Source organism: Hylobates moloch, unplaced genomic scaffold, assembly GCF_009828535.3.
Source record: "Hylobates moloch isolate HMO894 unplaced genomic scaffold, HMol_V3 SCAFFOLD_3, whole genome shotgun sequence".
NCBI classification, from domain to species: Eukaryota; Metazoa; Chordata; class Mammalia; order Primates; family Hylobatidae; genus Hylobates; species Hylobates moloch.
Genome location: NW_026652278.1, coordinates 40620096 through 40636923, shown reverse-complemented (window position 1 = coordinate 40636923; position 16828 = coordinate 40620096). Strand labels below are relative to the sequence as shown.

Sequence of the window (16828 nt, the reverse complement as noted above, 5' to 3'; positions counted from 1 at the left end):
AATTTAGTAGGGCATAGACGTAAACGCTACTGGTACCTGCTATAGTATGCTACCAGAACTGTGAGAAATACATTTGTATTGTTTATAAGCCACTCAATCTGTGGTACTTTGTTATGGTAACCCAAACAGACTAAGATAGCGTCATAAGAAGTATTAGCTCTTAAGTATTTTCTTATTTAAGTGAAGTATAATTGGATAGCCAAATAATATCCACAGTATTAAGTGATACAAAGGAAGAGCTTGATTTTTTCCAGCCAGATGGTGCCGATGTCTAACATTCTGAAGCACCATAATCAAAGATCAGATATTTTACAATTATTATTATTATTATTATTTTGAGATGGAGTCACCCAGGCTGGAGTGCAGTGGTGCAGTCTTGGCTCACTGCAACCTCCGCCTCCTGGGTTTAAGCAATTCTCTGCCTCAGCCTCCTGAGTAGCTGGGATTACAGGCTCCCGCCACCACAGCCAGCTAATTTTTTGTATTTTTAGTAGAGACGGGGTTTCACCATCTTGGCCAGGCTGGTCTTGAACTTCTGACCTCGTGAGCCACCCGCCTCGGCCTCCCAAATGCTGGGATTACGGGCGTGAGCCACCGCGCCCAGCTACAATTATTCTTTTAAAATGCTGACTCATGGTAAGTTGTATTGTCTATTGAGCTTTCCCTAAAGTCATTGCATACTCTCTTAATTACCCCAGATTCTTACCAGGAATTAAGTTGTATTTTTAATATTTTATGAATTTACTTTCAACCAATCTGTAAATACTTAAAGAATACTTCCAGTTTTCTTACCTGTTTGTTATTTCTCTTTCTCTTCTTTGTTATCCTCTTAATTATCATCAACAAACTTTACCTCCTCAACTGTGTTGAGGGCACTGGGCCAGGCACTGTTTTTATGTATTACGAAGAAGAGACGCCATGGCTTGAGTTTTTTCTGATGGCCTAGTGTAAGATGTTTATGCAAAGTGTCAATGGAAACAATTGTCTTAACAGGATAACAGCCTATTTTGCTTAGAAATGTCCTAATTTCCTGTTTTTAGGTTATCCGGAGGTCAGGTAGGGATTTCTTTTTGTACTCTCACAGTGCAGATTCACATCATGCAAGCATTGCAGGACTTAGATCACAATCCATTTAATTCCAGTGGCTGCATTTATCTTCCCAAGAAAATAAGTCCTTCAACTGCTGTTCTTATTTAGTTTCTCTTTTTTAATTTTATCCAATAACCTGTAGTGAAGGTGTGACTTCAATAGCTGTTTACCAGTAGCTGCTTCTTAACTAAGCTGCATTTTAAAGTTCATCTGTTGCCCATTTTGAAGTTCATGTGGCTACCTGCACTGGTCAGAATGTTACAGTGTTGTCTCTGTTTCGTTGTCTCAGAAATCTGTTACTAACTAAGCATTCAAGCAAGCATCAGGCCCCAAAGTAAGCCCTGACTACATGCTGTGAACTTCTGCCTTAGTGAATCAGCTTCAGCGTAGTTTGATAACTGCCTTTTTTCTTCATGTTTAATTGTGCCTTGAGGCTATGGAAAGACTACATTTATCTGTTGAAACAGACGAAGCAGCAAGTGTTCTGACATGTTTGTCGCGCAAATTATTATACGTGACAAAAGGTAATTACATATGCAATCAGGTCTGGAAGTAAATGGATAATTAAGGGTTAATATATTATCTAGCATTAGAGAAGTACCTTTGAGATTCAAGAAAAGTAAACTAAATGCACATCTTTTTTAATTGTTTGAGTAAAGATTATAAAATATAAGATTTGAAAGAAATGAGTAAGGTTGTAAACTCTCCTAAATACAAATACTAACCAAGATATTATAATATGGTCTTTAACAGAGACTACAAAGATCCTTAGTTTCCCTGTTTCCATCAGGCTAAGTATAAATCCAACTTTGCATCCCTTCAGGATTCCAAGGCAAAATGGTAATGGGTCTGTATTTATACTCTGGGCCTCAGTATATAAACTGAGGCCTTATCTCAATAAAGCATAAGAAATGAGATTTGAGTCTGAAATTCAGGTCATCACTTCACTAAAGATTTATTGCCAAAATTGGAGTCTATTTTTGTTTCCACTAATTTATTGCCATAGAAATGATCTCCCTTTTCCTCTTGAGGCAATTGGGATTTAATGAGCTTGGTTTCTTTCAGTTATCCTGAATGGCTTGAGTTCCATTTTAAATAAGAGAATAAGGGACTTAAATATTTAGTTTTTGGGGATTTTTTATTTGTTTGTTTCTGTTTTTGGAGACACTGTCTCATTCTTTTGTCCAGGCTGGAGTGCAGTGGTGCAATCTCGGCTCACTGCAACCTCCACCTCCCGGGTTCAAGCGATTCTCCTGCCTCAGCCTCCTGAGTAGCTGGGACTACAGGTATCTGCCACCACGCCCGGCTAATTACTATATTTTTAGAAGAGAGGGGGTTTTGCCATGTTGGCCAGGCTAATTTCAAACTTCTGGCCTCAAGTGATCTGCCACCTCAGCCTCCTAAAGTGCTGGGATTACAGGTGTGAGCCACTGTGCCCGGCCAAGTATTTAGTTTTAATTTTAGTTAAGCCTTAAAGAAAAGCCAGAGTCATTGTTTATAACTAATAGCAAATTATAAGTATTATTTGACTTCCTAAAATTTTAGGGTAAAACATATGTGACTACTTATATTGAAGACTAAATTAATCTAGCTATTGGATTCTCCAGGTGTTCATTTGCCTTATTTTAAGTCATAACCATTGAGGTGGGGCAAGAGGGGAGAAGAACCACTTAGATTCTTTTGAATTTAGAAAAACTAGTTATTCTCTTCCCTCGTGGTTTTCTTAACAATTGTACTGCGGAAATCCCAGCCTGGTCTGGCTTCCTTCATTCAAGCAACTGCCATATCCTGGAGTATAGACATGTTGGCATACAATTTTTTCGTTGGCTAATTCATATTGTCTTCCTTTGTTGCTCAAGTTCTTCCAAAGTCAATTCATAAAAGCAGATTTTATTTCTTCGTAGCTTCAGTGGAGCAAAGTGACTCATCAGAGAGAACTGAAAGTCTATTGAACACCTTTCATCATGAGTTTCAAGGTTTGATTTTCTTAGTATTAGAGGTCTTTGAGCTTCATTGGTGAAGTCATTACATAACTACTTGTTATGCAAATGTAGCAGATAATGTAGTGGATCTGTACAGAAAATTAAATGTATGACCTGGGAATGTTTATTTAACATGTTTGTTGGTGGCATCACTAGTTTACAAAAGGAGCAGAACTTTGGTTGTGAAATATTTTAGTACATCCTATGGCACAAATTAAATTAATCAATAAATAGCCTAGTCTGGCTTTCAGAATAATTATAAAACATTACTAAAATTCAGAGATGTCTTAATTACTGGTAGTTTACATGTCAAGTAAATGATAACATAGCCCTATTATCAGTATATATGATATGGGTTCAGTGTAGACTTATGAAATTATGTATCAAAAGGTAACATATGCAGTGAATCCCAACAAATATTTAGTTGATGCCTAGTATATGCCAGTTACCGGGCTAAATGTGAAGATACAGATACTAAGCAAAACAAGTCACTAACTTTGTGGCACTTACAAAGTACATTATTAGAAGGAGGAAAAAGGCACTTCAACTGTTGAGATATTGGAAGGAGACAAGTGCTGGGATAGCTATGATTCACCCAGACTAAAAATGGAATTATTGATATTTGATTCTTTGGTGGATAAACAAACTAACCTCTAATGTCAATATACTGTGAAAAACACTATGATACAGATATGTGGAGGGTAGTATGAGGACACAAAAGAGTGACAGCTAACCCAACCAACGTGGTCTGGAGAGGCTTCCTGGGAGACTGATTTAGACTTAGATGTTATGGACTAAGTAAGAGCTACCTGGGTGAAGAAGGAGGGAAAGGAGACTCCATAAGGAAGAGCTGAGGAATGAGGAGTGTCCTAGGGTAGTCATGGTTTCTTTTTTTTTTTTTTTTGAGACCGAGTTTTGTTCTTGTGGCCCAGACTGGAGTGCAATGGCATGATCTCGGCTCACCGCAACCTCTGCCTCCTGGGTTCAAGCAATTCTCCTGCCTCAGCCTCCCAAGTAGCTGGGATTACAGGCGCCCACCACCATGCCTGACTAATTCAGTATTTTTAAGTAGAGAGGGGGTTTCACCATGTTGGCCAGGCTGGTCTCGAACTCCTGACCTCAGGTGGTCCGCCCACCTCAGCCTCCCAAAGTGCTGGGATTACAGGTGTGAGCCACCGTGCCTGGCCCAGTCATGGTTTCTAAGAGAACTAAGAGTAGTTCCTCATTTAGGAGCCTGCATTACATGAAGGCAGAAGCCAAAATGTTGACCTGGATAAGGTGCAAGAGAGCTTTGCATGTCATGTTAAGGAACTTGAACTTTATCTTGTAGGAAATGGGGAGCCATCAAAGGTTTTAAACAAGGGAATGGTGTAATCAAATTTGTGTTCTGGCTGGATCTCTCTGGCAGCAGTGTGGAGGTTGGCTAATCTGGAATATTGGAAGAGAGAGGCAAACGGAATAGGCAAGACCAAAGGCCTCAGGGGAGAAATTATGATGTCTGAACTAGGACAGGCATAGTAATAGTAGGGATGGAAAGCTGGGAGAGGGCCAGGCACAGTGGCTCACGCCTATAATCCCAGCACTTTGGGAGGACAAGGAAGGTGGATCACTTGAGCCCCAGAGTTCGAGACCAGCCTGGCCAACATGTGAAACGTTGTCTCTACTAAAAATGCAAAAATTAGCTGGGCATGGGGGCATGTGCCTGTAATCCTAGCTACTCGGGAGGCTGAAGCACAAGAGTCTCTTGAACCCAGGAGGCAGAGGTTGCAGTGAGGTAAGATTGCACCACTGTACTCCAGCCTGGGCATCAGAGTGAGGCTATGTCTCAAACAAAACAAAACAAAAAGAAAAGAAGAAGAAGGTGGAAGAAAGTAAATACAGGAAATATTTAGGAAGTTAAATTGGTACTATTTGTCAATAAATTAGATGGAAGAATTGTGAGAGAGAGGCCAGGCGCGGTGGCTCACGCCTATAATCTCAGCATTTTGGGAGGCCGAGGCAGGTGGATCACGAGGTCAGGAGTTTGAGACCAGCTTGACCAACTTAGTGAAACCCCCGTCTTTACTAAAAATACAAAGATTAGCCGGGTGTGGTGGCGCATTCCTGTAATCCCAGCTACTCAGGAGCTGAAGCAGGAAAATTGCTTGAACCTGGGAGGTGGAGGTTGCGGTGAGCCAAGATCACGCCACTGCACTCCAGCCTGGTGGACAGAGCAAGACTCCATCTCAAAAAACAACCAAACCAAAAAAAAAAAAAAAAAAATTGTGAGAAAGAAGACACAAAGCAAACTAAATCCAGATTTTTGGTTTCAGTAATTAGGTAAAGTACTGCTAGTTCATGTATGACCTACATAAAGCTGAACTGTTATGTTCAGTACCCTCAAGAAAAGCAAGCCATGCCTGTGTGTTTCTGTGTGTGCATGGAGGGATAGCATTAGGAGATATACCTAATGTAAATGATGAGTTAACGGGTGCGGCACACCAACATGGCACATGTATACATATGTAACAAACTTGCACATTGTGCACATGTACCCTAGATCTTAAAGTATAATAATAAAAAATCTAAGTCACATTCAACTATTTGAAGTGAATCTACTTGAGGAAATTATATGACAGGTTCTTTCTTCTATTGGGTAATTGTAGGTTTTTTATTATTTTTCAAAAATAGGAAATAAAAAAATTGATAAGAATTTATTAACATTGGCTGGGTGCAGTGGCTCACGCCTGTAATCCCAGCACTTTGGTGAAACCTCATCTCTAATAAAAATACAAAAATTAACTGGGGTGGTGTCACACACCTGTAATCCCAGCTACTTGGGAGGCTGAGGCAGGAGAATCACTTGAGCCCAGCAGGCAGAGGTTGCAGTGAGCTGAGATCGTGCCACTGCACTCCAGCCTGGGCAACAGAGTGAGACTCCGTCTCAAAAAAAAAAAAAAAAAGAATTTATTAACATCTTTTTGCATTTATAAAAAACTTTCAGGAAACTTTAATCAAATATCTATTTGTTATTTGGGTTTAAATACATAATATAAATATTTTATCCCAATTGCCAAAAGAATTATTTTAAAACTCAACTACATAAGGTGCTAATGTTCTTATACTACTAAATGGAAAGTCAGAAGATCCTATTAAAAGTTTATATAACAAATTCTACTCCTAGATATATAGCCAAGAGAAATGGAAACAGGTTTTCAAAAATCTTGTACATAAATGTTAATAGCAGCATTTTTTTTTTTTTTTTTTGAGACGGAGTCTCGCTCTGTTGCCCAGGCTGGAGTACAGTGGTGCGATCTCGGCCCACTGCAAGCTCCGCCTCCTGGGTTCATGCCATTCTCCTGCCTCAGCCTCCCAAGTAGCTGGGACTACAGGTGCCTGCCACCACACCCAGCTAATTTTTTATATATATTTTTTAGTAGAGACGGGGTTTCACTGTATTAGCCAGGATGGTCTCGATCTCCTGACCTCATGATCCACCCTCCTTGGCCTCCTAAAGTGCTGGGATTACAGGCATGAGCCACCACGCCCAGCCCAGCAGCATTATTTTTAATAGCCAAAAAAGATAAATGTCCATCAACTGATGATTGGATAAACAAGGTGTAGTATATCCATACAATGTATTATTATTTGTCAATAAAAAGGAATGGAGTAATAATGCATGCTACAACATGATGAACCTTGAAAACATTATGCTTAAGTGAAAGAAGCCAGTTACAAAAGACCAGGTAGGTCTTTTTGTTTTGTTTATTTTGTTTTATGTTGTTTTGTTTTAAATAGAAGCAGGGTCTTGCTCTGCTGCCCATCCTGGAGTACAGTTCATTGCTCACTGCAGCCTCCACCTTCTGGACTCAAGCTAGCCTCCCACCTCAGCCTCCCAAGTAGCTAGGACTACAGGTGTGCACCACCACAGCCAGCTAATTTTTTAATTGTATGTCGAGACAGGGTCTCACCATGTTGCCCAGGCTGGTCTCAAACTCCTAGTCTCAAGCCTTGGCTTCTCGAAGTGCTAGGATTACAGGTGTAAGCCACCATGGCAGGCCAGAAGACCACATGTTATTTGATTCCCATTTGGGGATTGATTACTAATGGCTATGGGGTTTCTTTCAGGGGCTCTAAAATTGATTGAGATGGTTGCACAATTCTGTGAATAGAGTCAAAACCATTGATTTGTGCCCTTTAAATGAGTAAACTGTATGGTACATCTCAAAGATTTTTTTTAAAAAAAAAAAAAAAAAACAACTTTAAAAGTTACATAACAAGAAATAGAGGTTTAATTGTTTTAAAGTTATAAAAACAAAAATAGACCAAAATGGTAAGATAGCTACCCAAGAAGAGAGCTGGTATAAAGTAAGGTAAATTCTCATATGTGATAGCTGTAAAATAATCAACTCAAAATTAGAAAAATAAGCCTATTAGGGATAGTGAGATAATCACTAGAACTAAAAGAGGAGTTAAAGGCCAGACGCAGTGGCTCACACCTGTAATCCCAGCATTTTGGGAGGCCGAGGCAGGTGGATCACTTGAGGCCAGGAGTTTGAGACCAGCCTCAGCAACATGGTGAAACCCCATCTCTACAAAAAACTCAAAAATTAGCCGGGCGTGGTGGTATGTGCCTGTAGTCCCAGCTGCTTGGGAAGTTGAGGCACAAGAATTGCTTGAACCTGAGGCCAGGCGTGGTGGCTCACGCCTGTAATCCCAGCACTTTGGGAGGCCAAGATGGGTGGATCATGAGGTCAGGAGTTCGAGACCAGCCTGACCAACATGGTGAAACCCCATCTCTAACTGAAAATACAAAAAATTATCCGGGCGTGGTGGCGTGCACCTGTAATGCCAGCTACTCAGGAGGCTGAGGCAGGAGAATTGCTTGAACCTGGGAGGTGGAGGTTGCAGTGAGCCGAGATCACACCACTGCACTCCAACCTGGGCAACAGAGCGAGACTCCGTCTCAAAAAAAAAAAATTGCTTGAACCCGGGAGGAGGTTGTAGTGAGCCGAGATTGTGCCACTGCACTCCAGTCTGGGTGACAGAGCGAGACTCTGTCTCAAAACAACAGCAACAGAAAACACAAAAAACGAATAAATAAGGAGTTAAACATGGTTACTTCTGAGTACGGCAGTGAACTGTTGGTTTCATGATATGCTCCATTTGATTATTAACTATGTATTTGATAAAATTAATTTTAATAAATTAACCACATAAATTCACATGTATGTATCTATATGCTATTTTAGCCATGGTAGTGACCAAAAAGAAAAAAAAATCAAATCAAATATGGATGTGTGTAAATCCGATTATGTAAATTTTACTGTGTGCCTTTTTTTTTTTTTCCTTCAAATTCCAAACTCACCTAGAGGTTATCTAGGACTACTACATTAGCTTAGCATAAAAACAATACTTTAAGAACATTCTACCTTTGCATGTACAGTTCACCTGAGTGAAGTGCCTTGAAGAGTCTAATTCTTTTAAGCAGCTTCTGCGGCATGAAGTGCTCAGAACTCACTCCTAGTCCTCACAGAGGTGGGAGTGAAAGGACTGGCTGAGAGCAAGTCTAGCAGATGGGACACTGGAAGAGGGCAGGCTTGGGTGAGGGTGCATCAGATCCAGAAGGCAGCATGAGGGCAGTTAACACCTGAAGGCAAAAAAGTGAGGTGGCTGGAGGCACAATACTGTTTTGCTTTTTTGTATTGTAGTTTTTGCCTATGCTCCTTCTGACTGCTGCTTAAAATTCTGTGCTACATGTGGAGTTTTCCAAATGTGGTGTTTTTAGATGGCTGGAAGGGAAGGAAAATCCAGGTGCTTTAAAAATCATATAGAGCTCATCATTTGACCTCACAATATATTTCGAAAAAGGACTTGTAGTTTTTTCCAATGTAGCCAATTTAGTAAGACCCATTTTTCTTGAATTCCCAGTGGTGAATTACTCAGGATTTGTTTGAAGGGCAAGTATTTCTTCCTTGAAGCAGCACTAGGGTTTAGGACTTTTGTTGTTTAAATCTCTGGAGCACTCTAGGAACCCTGGTCTCAGCTTTGTTTTTTGGAGGCAAAGGAAAAATGATCTCCTGGTTTACTTTTGGAATCCGCAAAGCAACTCTGAGGTCCCAGGTGGATTTAGTGTTTGGAAAAGGGAACTTGGGGGACTGAGGTTGACCCTGAGCCCCCAGGTTACTGTTCACGTTTACAAAAGCAAACCTGGTATCCCCAGTTGCTTTTCTCTTGAGGTTAGCTTAACTTTATTTATCTTCTGTCCTGGGTCACTGCCCTTGAGGTGCTTCAAAAGCAAAACCCAAAAGACCCAAAACAAAGAAAGCTAAATCAGATTCAAGGAAAAAATGACCTGGCACTGTGGGTTCACTTTTAAAAAGGCAAGAAGTCACTTCAAGAGTTTCATAGAATAGTTTTAAGTCTGCCTAGATTCATTGTGTCATTTGTACAAAGTGATCTCAACAGGTCTGAGACCCCAAGTTCCTTGGGCATGGATGGAGAATGAGTCTGTAGGATGGGAAACTGTCAGCAAGCTAAATGGGTTGACACAAATGAATTCCTCAGTGATTCTGAAGTGATTCAACTATTTTGAGCATATAAATGGGACCACCCATGTAACACTTCTTTCCTTAAGCTGATCTTTTTGTTTGCTGGACACACACAGGGAATGCTGAGGAAGTGAAACGTACAACTCACTTACAAATGTTGGCATACACCCATTTTATGTTATCAGATTAGTTATGAAGGGTATTTTTGAATCCTTGGTAAAAAAAACTTGGGATACTAATTTCAGATAATCTTACAAATCATGATGAGGTAGAACTCAGGCACATGATTTTGCCTTTTCATTTTTATATTATCCATACTTTGCTTACTTCCCAAAAGGATTTAAGGTGGAATTACTTTACTTGACTATTGGAAGAAACCCATTTATAAAACTTAATACCAATTTTCATTATCATATGCCTGACTTTATCCTTTAATAAGTAATTGTAAAATTGCTTTTGGGTAATCTGGGGAGATTTTTGTTTTTGTTCATGTTTGATCTACATCTTTGAACTTCAGGTATATGTGTTAACTAATAAATACACCTGTTGAGACCATGTCCTACTGTTTATTTACAAGACTGAAAGAGATTTTGTGTGATTAATAACAAACGTATTATTTGTGCATTGCCATCTGAAGGAAGCAAAACTTAAGTAGAGAAGTGAGATTTTTCATAATGTACATCTTAATATTAAGAACATAGTGCATCCTGTGAAGCCTAACCAATTGTGAGAGGCAGTCCACAAGGCAGCGACTGTTGGGGTAGAGCGAAGGCAAGTATCAGTGTTTGTACCTGGCAACACCCCAGTTTCCGCTTTTCTTCCCATCATACTCTGACTCCAGAGCAATCATATTCTTTTAAAGTCATCCCAATCAAAGACCAGGGTCATCTTGGTCAGAATAGGCATGGATAGCCACCTGTGGAAATGAGTTCAGTCCATAAAATCTGGCCTGGCATAATGTTAGGTGGGACCCAGGAATAAAGTCCTGGTTTTTTGTTTTATCCTTCACTTCAATAGAACTGAATTATAAAAAGTGAAAAATGACCTTATAATTGTTATGCGTGAAGGAGACTGGTAGACCATTCAGAAATATTAACGCTACTTTCTCCAGGAAGATCATTTAACTCACTTAATGTTAGACCCATGCTGTATCATGATGGAGTCTCTCCTCTTTATCAATACCCTGGTGAAAAGCTGGGAGAGATACAGGGATGTGACTTCACTATATTCACTTGCCATAGTTTGCCTACAAGCCAACATTGGCCTTTTTCAGAGAGCTATCAGCATAAGCTAAAGTAGCCTGTACTTATAAAGCCTAAGATAAAAGCTCCCAAGGAAACTTGGAATAATGGTCTGGCATCATCAATTAATCAGTTACTTCCTGAATATCTACTGAGTGGTTACACTGTGCTGGACACACTTTATGAGCTTGCCTGCCCAGTTTTGAAGTTTGTTTCTATTTACTTGTTCCAGCAGTACTATGCATTTGAAAAATCCTTACACACATGAAAATGAGAAATGAGAATATGAGATCAACATGCTTGCTGGCTCCATCTTTGCTCTCTGCCCATGTTCATGTGTAGTCTTTGGGACACAAACACTGAAATGTCTCAGCCATTGGATCTTCAGTCATTGGATTCATAGACTGAGCGGAATGAGCAGGCAGTCACCAGCTTCTATATAAGTTAATGGTTTCTATTTTATTCTATATTAAAGTGATAGTAGCTTCTTCATGTGTTACTGTAGTTTAAATTACTAGGATTCTGTGTGAATAGCTTTTCTTTACAATTTCTTCCATGTTAACATCAAAAGATTACTGCTTTATTCCTATCTTACAATGTAAGCTCCTTGAGGAAAGAGATTTTGTCTTGTTCCAATGCTGTATCTCTGGTACCTAGCACAGTATCTAGCACGTGATAGATAGGTGGGGAGTCAATATATGTTGAATAAATAAATGAATCTTATCTAGATCATTGGCCTTTTTATCTGCATTGGCAATTAATTCCTTAACCATTAATTTGCAAATTCGTGCAGATTTCTACAGATATCTGTAAATTAACTGTGTACAATATGTTTCTATAAATATTTATACAAAGATTAATGTAAATATGAAAGCATTTAGATTTGTCTACATATGGGCAGGTAAGTTTAATTTTGTGGTTCCTGTAATTTCTATGGATTTGCACATAAGAGATTTGCATATGAGTATCTGACCATATGTGAACATTGTAAGCATAGTGTTTCTTTATCTAGGACAGTCTGGTCTTGTGCTGTAAAAGAATCAATTCTGTATTCACAGTTGGAGTTGGTGCGGGTTTTTCATTCATTAAGTCGGCTCCTCCTTTCCCACTTGGGGGTAAATCAGCCTAGAGAAAAAGAGCCTTAAGACGTTGCTTTTGCTGACACTGTGCATTGCACATGCACAGTTGTGCAAATACACACATATACCTGAAAGAAGAATCCTTGAAAATGAGGCCTCTGTTGACAACTCTGTGAGGGGTGTTCATTATTGAAATTTATTTTAATATATAAATATATAAACCTTATTTATAACTATAGTATTAACACATATCCATTGTAGAGTATTACAAAAATAAAGAAAATAACAGTTAACCTTAATCCCACTGCATAAATAACAATCATTCTTTTTTAAAAATTATTATTTTAGAGGTGAAGTTTCATTATGTTGCCCAGGGTGGACTCCTAAGTCCTGGGCTTAAGTGATCCTCCCGCCTCAGTCTCCAGAGTAGCTGGGACTGCAGGAACACACCACCATGCCCAGCTTATAACAGGCATCCTTAACATTTTTGCGAATTTTCTTCCAGTCTTTTTGGATGGGTTTTTATGTAACTTAAGTAGCAACATTTATCATAAACATTATCCCAAGTTATTTAAAATTCTTTGTAAACATTAATTTTAATAACCACATGATAGTCATCATACAGATATACCTCACTACTTAACCAGTCTCTTAATATTGAGATTTAGGCTATTTTCAGTTTTTGATAACACAAATAACATTTTTGAGATTAATATCTTTGTGCATAAATTTTTTTCTGTTTCCTGAAGTTGCATTCCAAGAAGTAGGATTGCTGAATCAAAGGGAGTGGCCATTTTTATAAGGTTCTTAAACACATTGCAGAATCACATTCCAGAGAAGTTATACTAATTTACACTCTTACCATCTGAGTGTATGAAAGTAACTTTTCCTCTTTGTGAAAGGAGGGAAAAATGTGGCCAAACAACAGTTAAAAATTACACAGAACTTTAAATAAGTTCCCTTTTCTTTTTCAGACAGTATATTCTTTAACATTGTCTCAGTATAGTTTCTATCCTAGTGTTTCAACTGTTGGTATGGCCCAGAATGGTGTCTTGTCTGAAACAAAATAGAGTGGCTTTTCATAGTTAATATTTTCATTATAGAATTTTCTGCCTGTTGTAAGAAAATCTCTATTAATAGCTGTAAATTGGATGGGGAAAGAGTCAAGGAACTTCTTTACCTTCATCAAGAAAAGCTAGTTTCTGGTAACCTTTCTTTATGAGGTTTTAATCACCCCAGAGTTTTATCCCTCTCAGAGTCAGTGGTTGGCTCTTGTATCCCATCAGTAAATGCAAATGTTTCCTCCATTTGAAAGCAAAACCAGTAAGACCCCTTACTTATAAAGTGAGTTAAAACAAAAAGAAAGAATATAAAAACTAAAGGAAGGTAGTAAGTAAAGCATTTAGCTTTCTGAAACAATTCAAATGGGGATAGGAAGTTGGTTTTAAATGGCTTAAGGGGGATTAGGGTTTTAAAGTTGGATAAAGAGTTTGGTGCTTAGGTTTAGGCATGGCATTGCTTTTAAAAGATTACTTCCATATTTGACAATGATTCTAACTGGAGATTATAAAGTAAATAGTCAATTTTAAGACACCACGGGAAACAAGAGGGTTTCTTTTTTTTTGTTGTTTGTTTATACAAAATGGTAGCCTAGAGTTAACAGGCTGAATCCTGAAGCCCTCATTTCATAATACTGCAGAGGATCTATCACCAGAGAGAATCCAGCAGAGGTTGTTTAATGCACTTAATTGAGATTATCTGAGCTTTTGGTTTAAATTACTTTGGAAAAAGTCTTAGGTGCAAACAGCGTCCTTGAAAGGTAAACATACTTACCTCTAAGAAAAAAAGGTTTAATTTAAGTTCTTTAAAATTCTTCATACAGGTTAGTAGCACCAACCTTTATTAATTAAATCTGGGTACTGACTAATGCATAAAGATAAAATTTCTATACATCAGTACAAGGGTTAATATATATTAAGAGTGTTTTCATTATTTTACAATTATTTGAAAACACAAAGTATTTTACTAGAAAACAACCCCTGGCATTTTTAGTAATTTCAAAGTAAAAAAGATCTATTTTGGTTGTAAAGTACAGTTAATGAAGTTTTAAAAATGAATTTCCGTATTCCATTCCATCTAAGAAGCAAGCCATATTAAAATGGACCAAGGATAGCATATAATTTAAGTATTAACTGGGTAAATAATCAAAAGTTGATTTAACATTTCCCCCATCTTTCGCAGCTGCTTGACCTGTTTATGGTTTGGGATTGGTCTACTTACCTAGCTGATTATGGACAGCCAGCTTCTAAGTACCTTCGGGTGAATCCAAACACAGCCCTTACTCTTTTGGAGAAGTGAGTATATTCCGAAAACTTTTTTGTATAACATTTTAGCACCTTTTGATTCAGTGATAAACTGAAGAACTAGAGATTTCTGCCAAAAAAGAGAAGTCTAGATGGAAGCTTAAAAGCTCACTCTAGTTTAATGACCAAAAAATAAGCTTTTCTTTCTTGCCCTTCAGAGTTGGTATAGTTTCATAAGCAACTGCTGTTTATATTGATGTGAACAAAACATCTTTCCTTTTGTATCCTGAATTGCAAGCTTAATTGACCTTAGAAATATGTTTACTGGGGATGTGACAATTGGAGCTTTCTTTAAAAAAAAAAAAATCTGTAACTCAGGAAAGAAGGTATTTTGTCAAATGTGACCAGGAATTGGAATGTTTGCCAGCAGTGTTATCTAAATCTTAGCATTATGGACTTGGATTCTTTGCAGGTAGAGAAATATGTGATTTGAAAAAAACAATACAGTAAAAACTGAGGTAATAGGATTTACTGATGCATCTTGTCCAACTAAACATAAATTTAGGTGTTAACTTTTCCCTCTCATTATGTGACAGACTTTTTCTTTACTCAATCATATTTCATTTAAAATGTCACTATTGGGAGGCTCTCTGAATCTGCTGTGATTCTGGGGGCTGCTGGATAAGAAAATAAAAATAAAAAAGTATCACTATTAAAATTTTCAATTTTTAAATTAAACTTGTTATTTTCCTATATTTCAAAATATTTGTGGTATATATGATTTGAAAGGACAAGAGAAAGTGTTTAAAATAAATGTAAATTTAGTTTACAATGCCATGAAATGCAACTGAGGCAAAAACATCGCTATTTTACATTTTCTAATGTTATTTTCCTTTCACCTTATCTTGCTATGAATATGATTAGCAGAGTCTATACGGGGTATGTATTTTAGCATACTTTGTGGAATAATATTAGAAAATAGTATGATAGTAGCAAACCTAGCATATTTTAGATGTACATACTAATGCAATAATACCACTTAACATAGAATGTAAAATAAAGCTTCTAATTTTTTGCATGGTTACTATATCTGTATGTTTATTTAGCACCTACTGTCTTTGAACTATATTTTTCAAGCATAGGATTAGTGTGGGATAATTCAGAGCATGCCAAGATATTTTACTTGTGACAGCTTAGCTTTTAATTTTCTTTTACTAAGCTCTTCATTCACATATGTTTCTAGGATGAAGGATACTAGCAAAAAGAACAATATATTTGCTCAGTTCAGGAAGAATGATCGAGACAAACAGAAGTTGATAGAGACAGTCGTGAAACAGCTGAGAAGTTTGGTGAATGGTATGTCCCAGCACACGTAGACCTCATGTGGCTTGCACTCAGTGACACCAAATCCATGATTCAACGTTGATCTTAAGCAAGTATTGGTCATGATACAGTAATTTGTTTACAGAATCCAAAAATACAATAGAGAAGATACATGAGGGCTTAAACAAGAAATAGTAATAAATATCATTTGTATGGATTTTAAAATAATCGAATACTATTTTATATATGGAAAAAAATGACCATTTTTTCACTTTTAGGGGAAAATGCAAAAGTGTAATACATAAATTGTCACAAATTGTACATGAAATTGATTACAAATACATTTGAAAAACATATGCCTCTACTTATAAGTATTTTTTTCTATTTAGACTTGAATGATAATCTGTTTTTTTATCAGTATATAGCTTTGGAATTCAATCACGTCTGATATGGTAGTATTTCGCTACCGTTTTCTGACTTTTAGCTTTTATTTTCACCTCAATGTGATTTAAGCAGACCAAAATTTCTAATTCTGCTAATTCTGAAGGGGAAATAGACAAATCTTTAAAGCTGCCTGAAATCAAACTTGATTTAACTCAGTAAGAATGTGAATTATTTGTTCTACTTGGGTGGTTTAATTTAATCGTTCTGAATATGAACAAAATGTTTTGGATTTTCTAAAGATGCCGTGTTGTTTCTGTTCATCAGGGTTAATATTTCTAACTATATTGCTTGTAGCTGACCCCTTTCTGGATTTGTTTGGTTTGGTTTGGTTCCAGTTAAAAGAGAGGACAGGAACTAAATGGGGCTAACCACTTCAGGTGCAGCTTGTGCGAGGGTAGATGGTTCCTGCACACAGAAGTTACCACAGGGGTCAGGTTACTTTCTTCAAATAGCAGATTTCAGTACTTTATCCTCATTGGGGAAACAAGCCAAACCAAATGAACTCTGGAAAACCTAAAACAAATGTACATTTTCCTTTGTGTACGTTTCCGTGGTCCAAATGGCAATATAAATCCAGTCTTTATTCTCCCTTTGTTGTATTTATACTCAATCTTCCCTTTGCCTTTTCAGGATTTAGGCCTGTAAGAAACTATGCCTGACTCTGTAAAATAAGTGTAAAGAATTATATGTACATCTCTGGATTTTGTGATGAAATATTAAAAATATTGAGCAAGTTGTTGAAAATGCATTACTCTTTTGTCTATTCAGAGCTTACTGATTTAAAACAAGTGCTTCCTGGAGAAAAGGCGTATTATTTCCTAGTTATTGGAATGGGAG

General features: G+C 37.6%; 1 protein-coding gene across 6 annotated transcripts in view; it reads left to right on the top strand.

Annotated features, from left to right (window-relative positions):
* EXOC6 (exocyst complex component 6) overlaps window positions 1-16796 on the top strand; it is a 297299-nt gene extending 280503 nt beyond the window's left edge. For 4 of the 6 annotated variants that reach the window (XM_058436204.1, XM_032136663.2, XM_058436206.1 and 1 more), the window contains 2 exons: window positions 14163-14275; window positions 15468-16796. In XM_058436204.1, the coding sequence (XP_058292187.1) occupies window positions 14163-14275; window positions 15468-15600 (246 nt within the window). In that variant the 3' untranslated portion in view covers window positions 15601-16796. Of the gene's footprint in view, window positions 1-14162; window positions 14276-15151; window positions 15164-15467 lie in introns of those variants that run through there. The other 2 variants (XR_009212754.1, XR_009212755.1) reach the window with 2 other exon arrangements.
* Window positions 16797-16828: the final 32 nt, after the last annotated feature.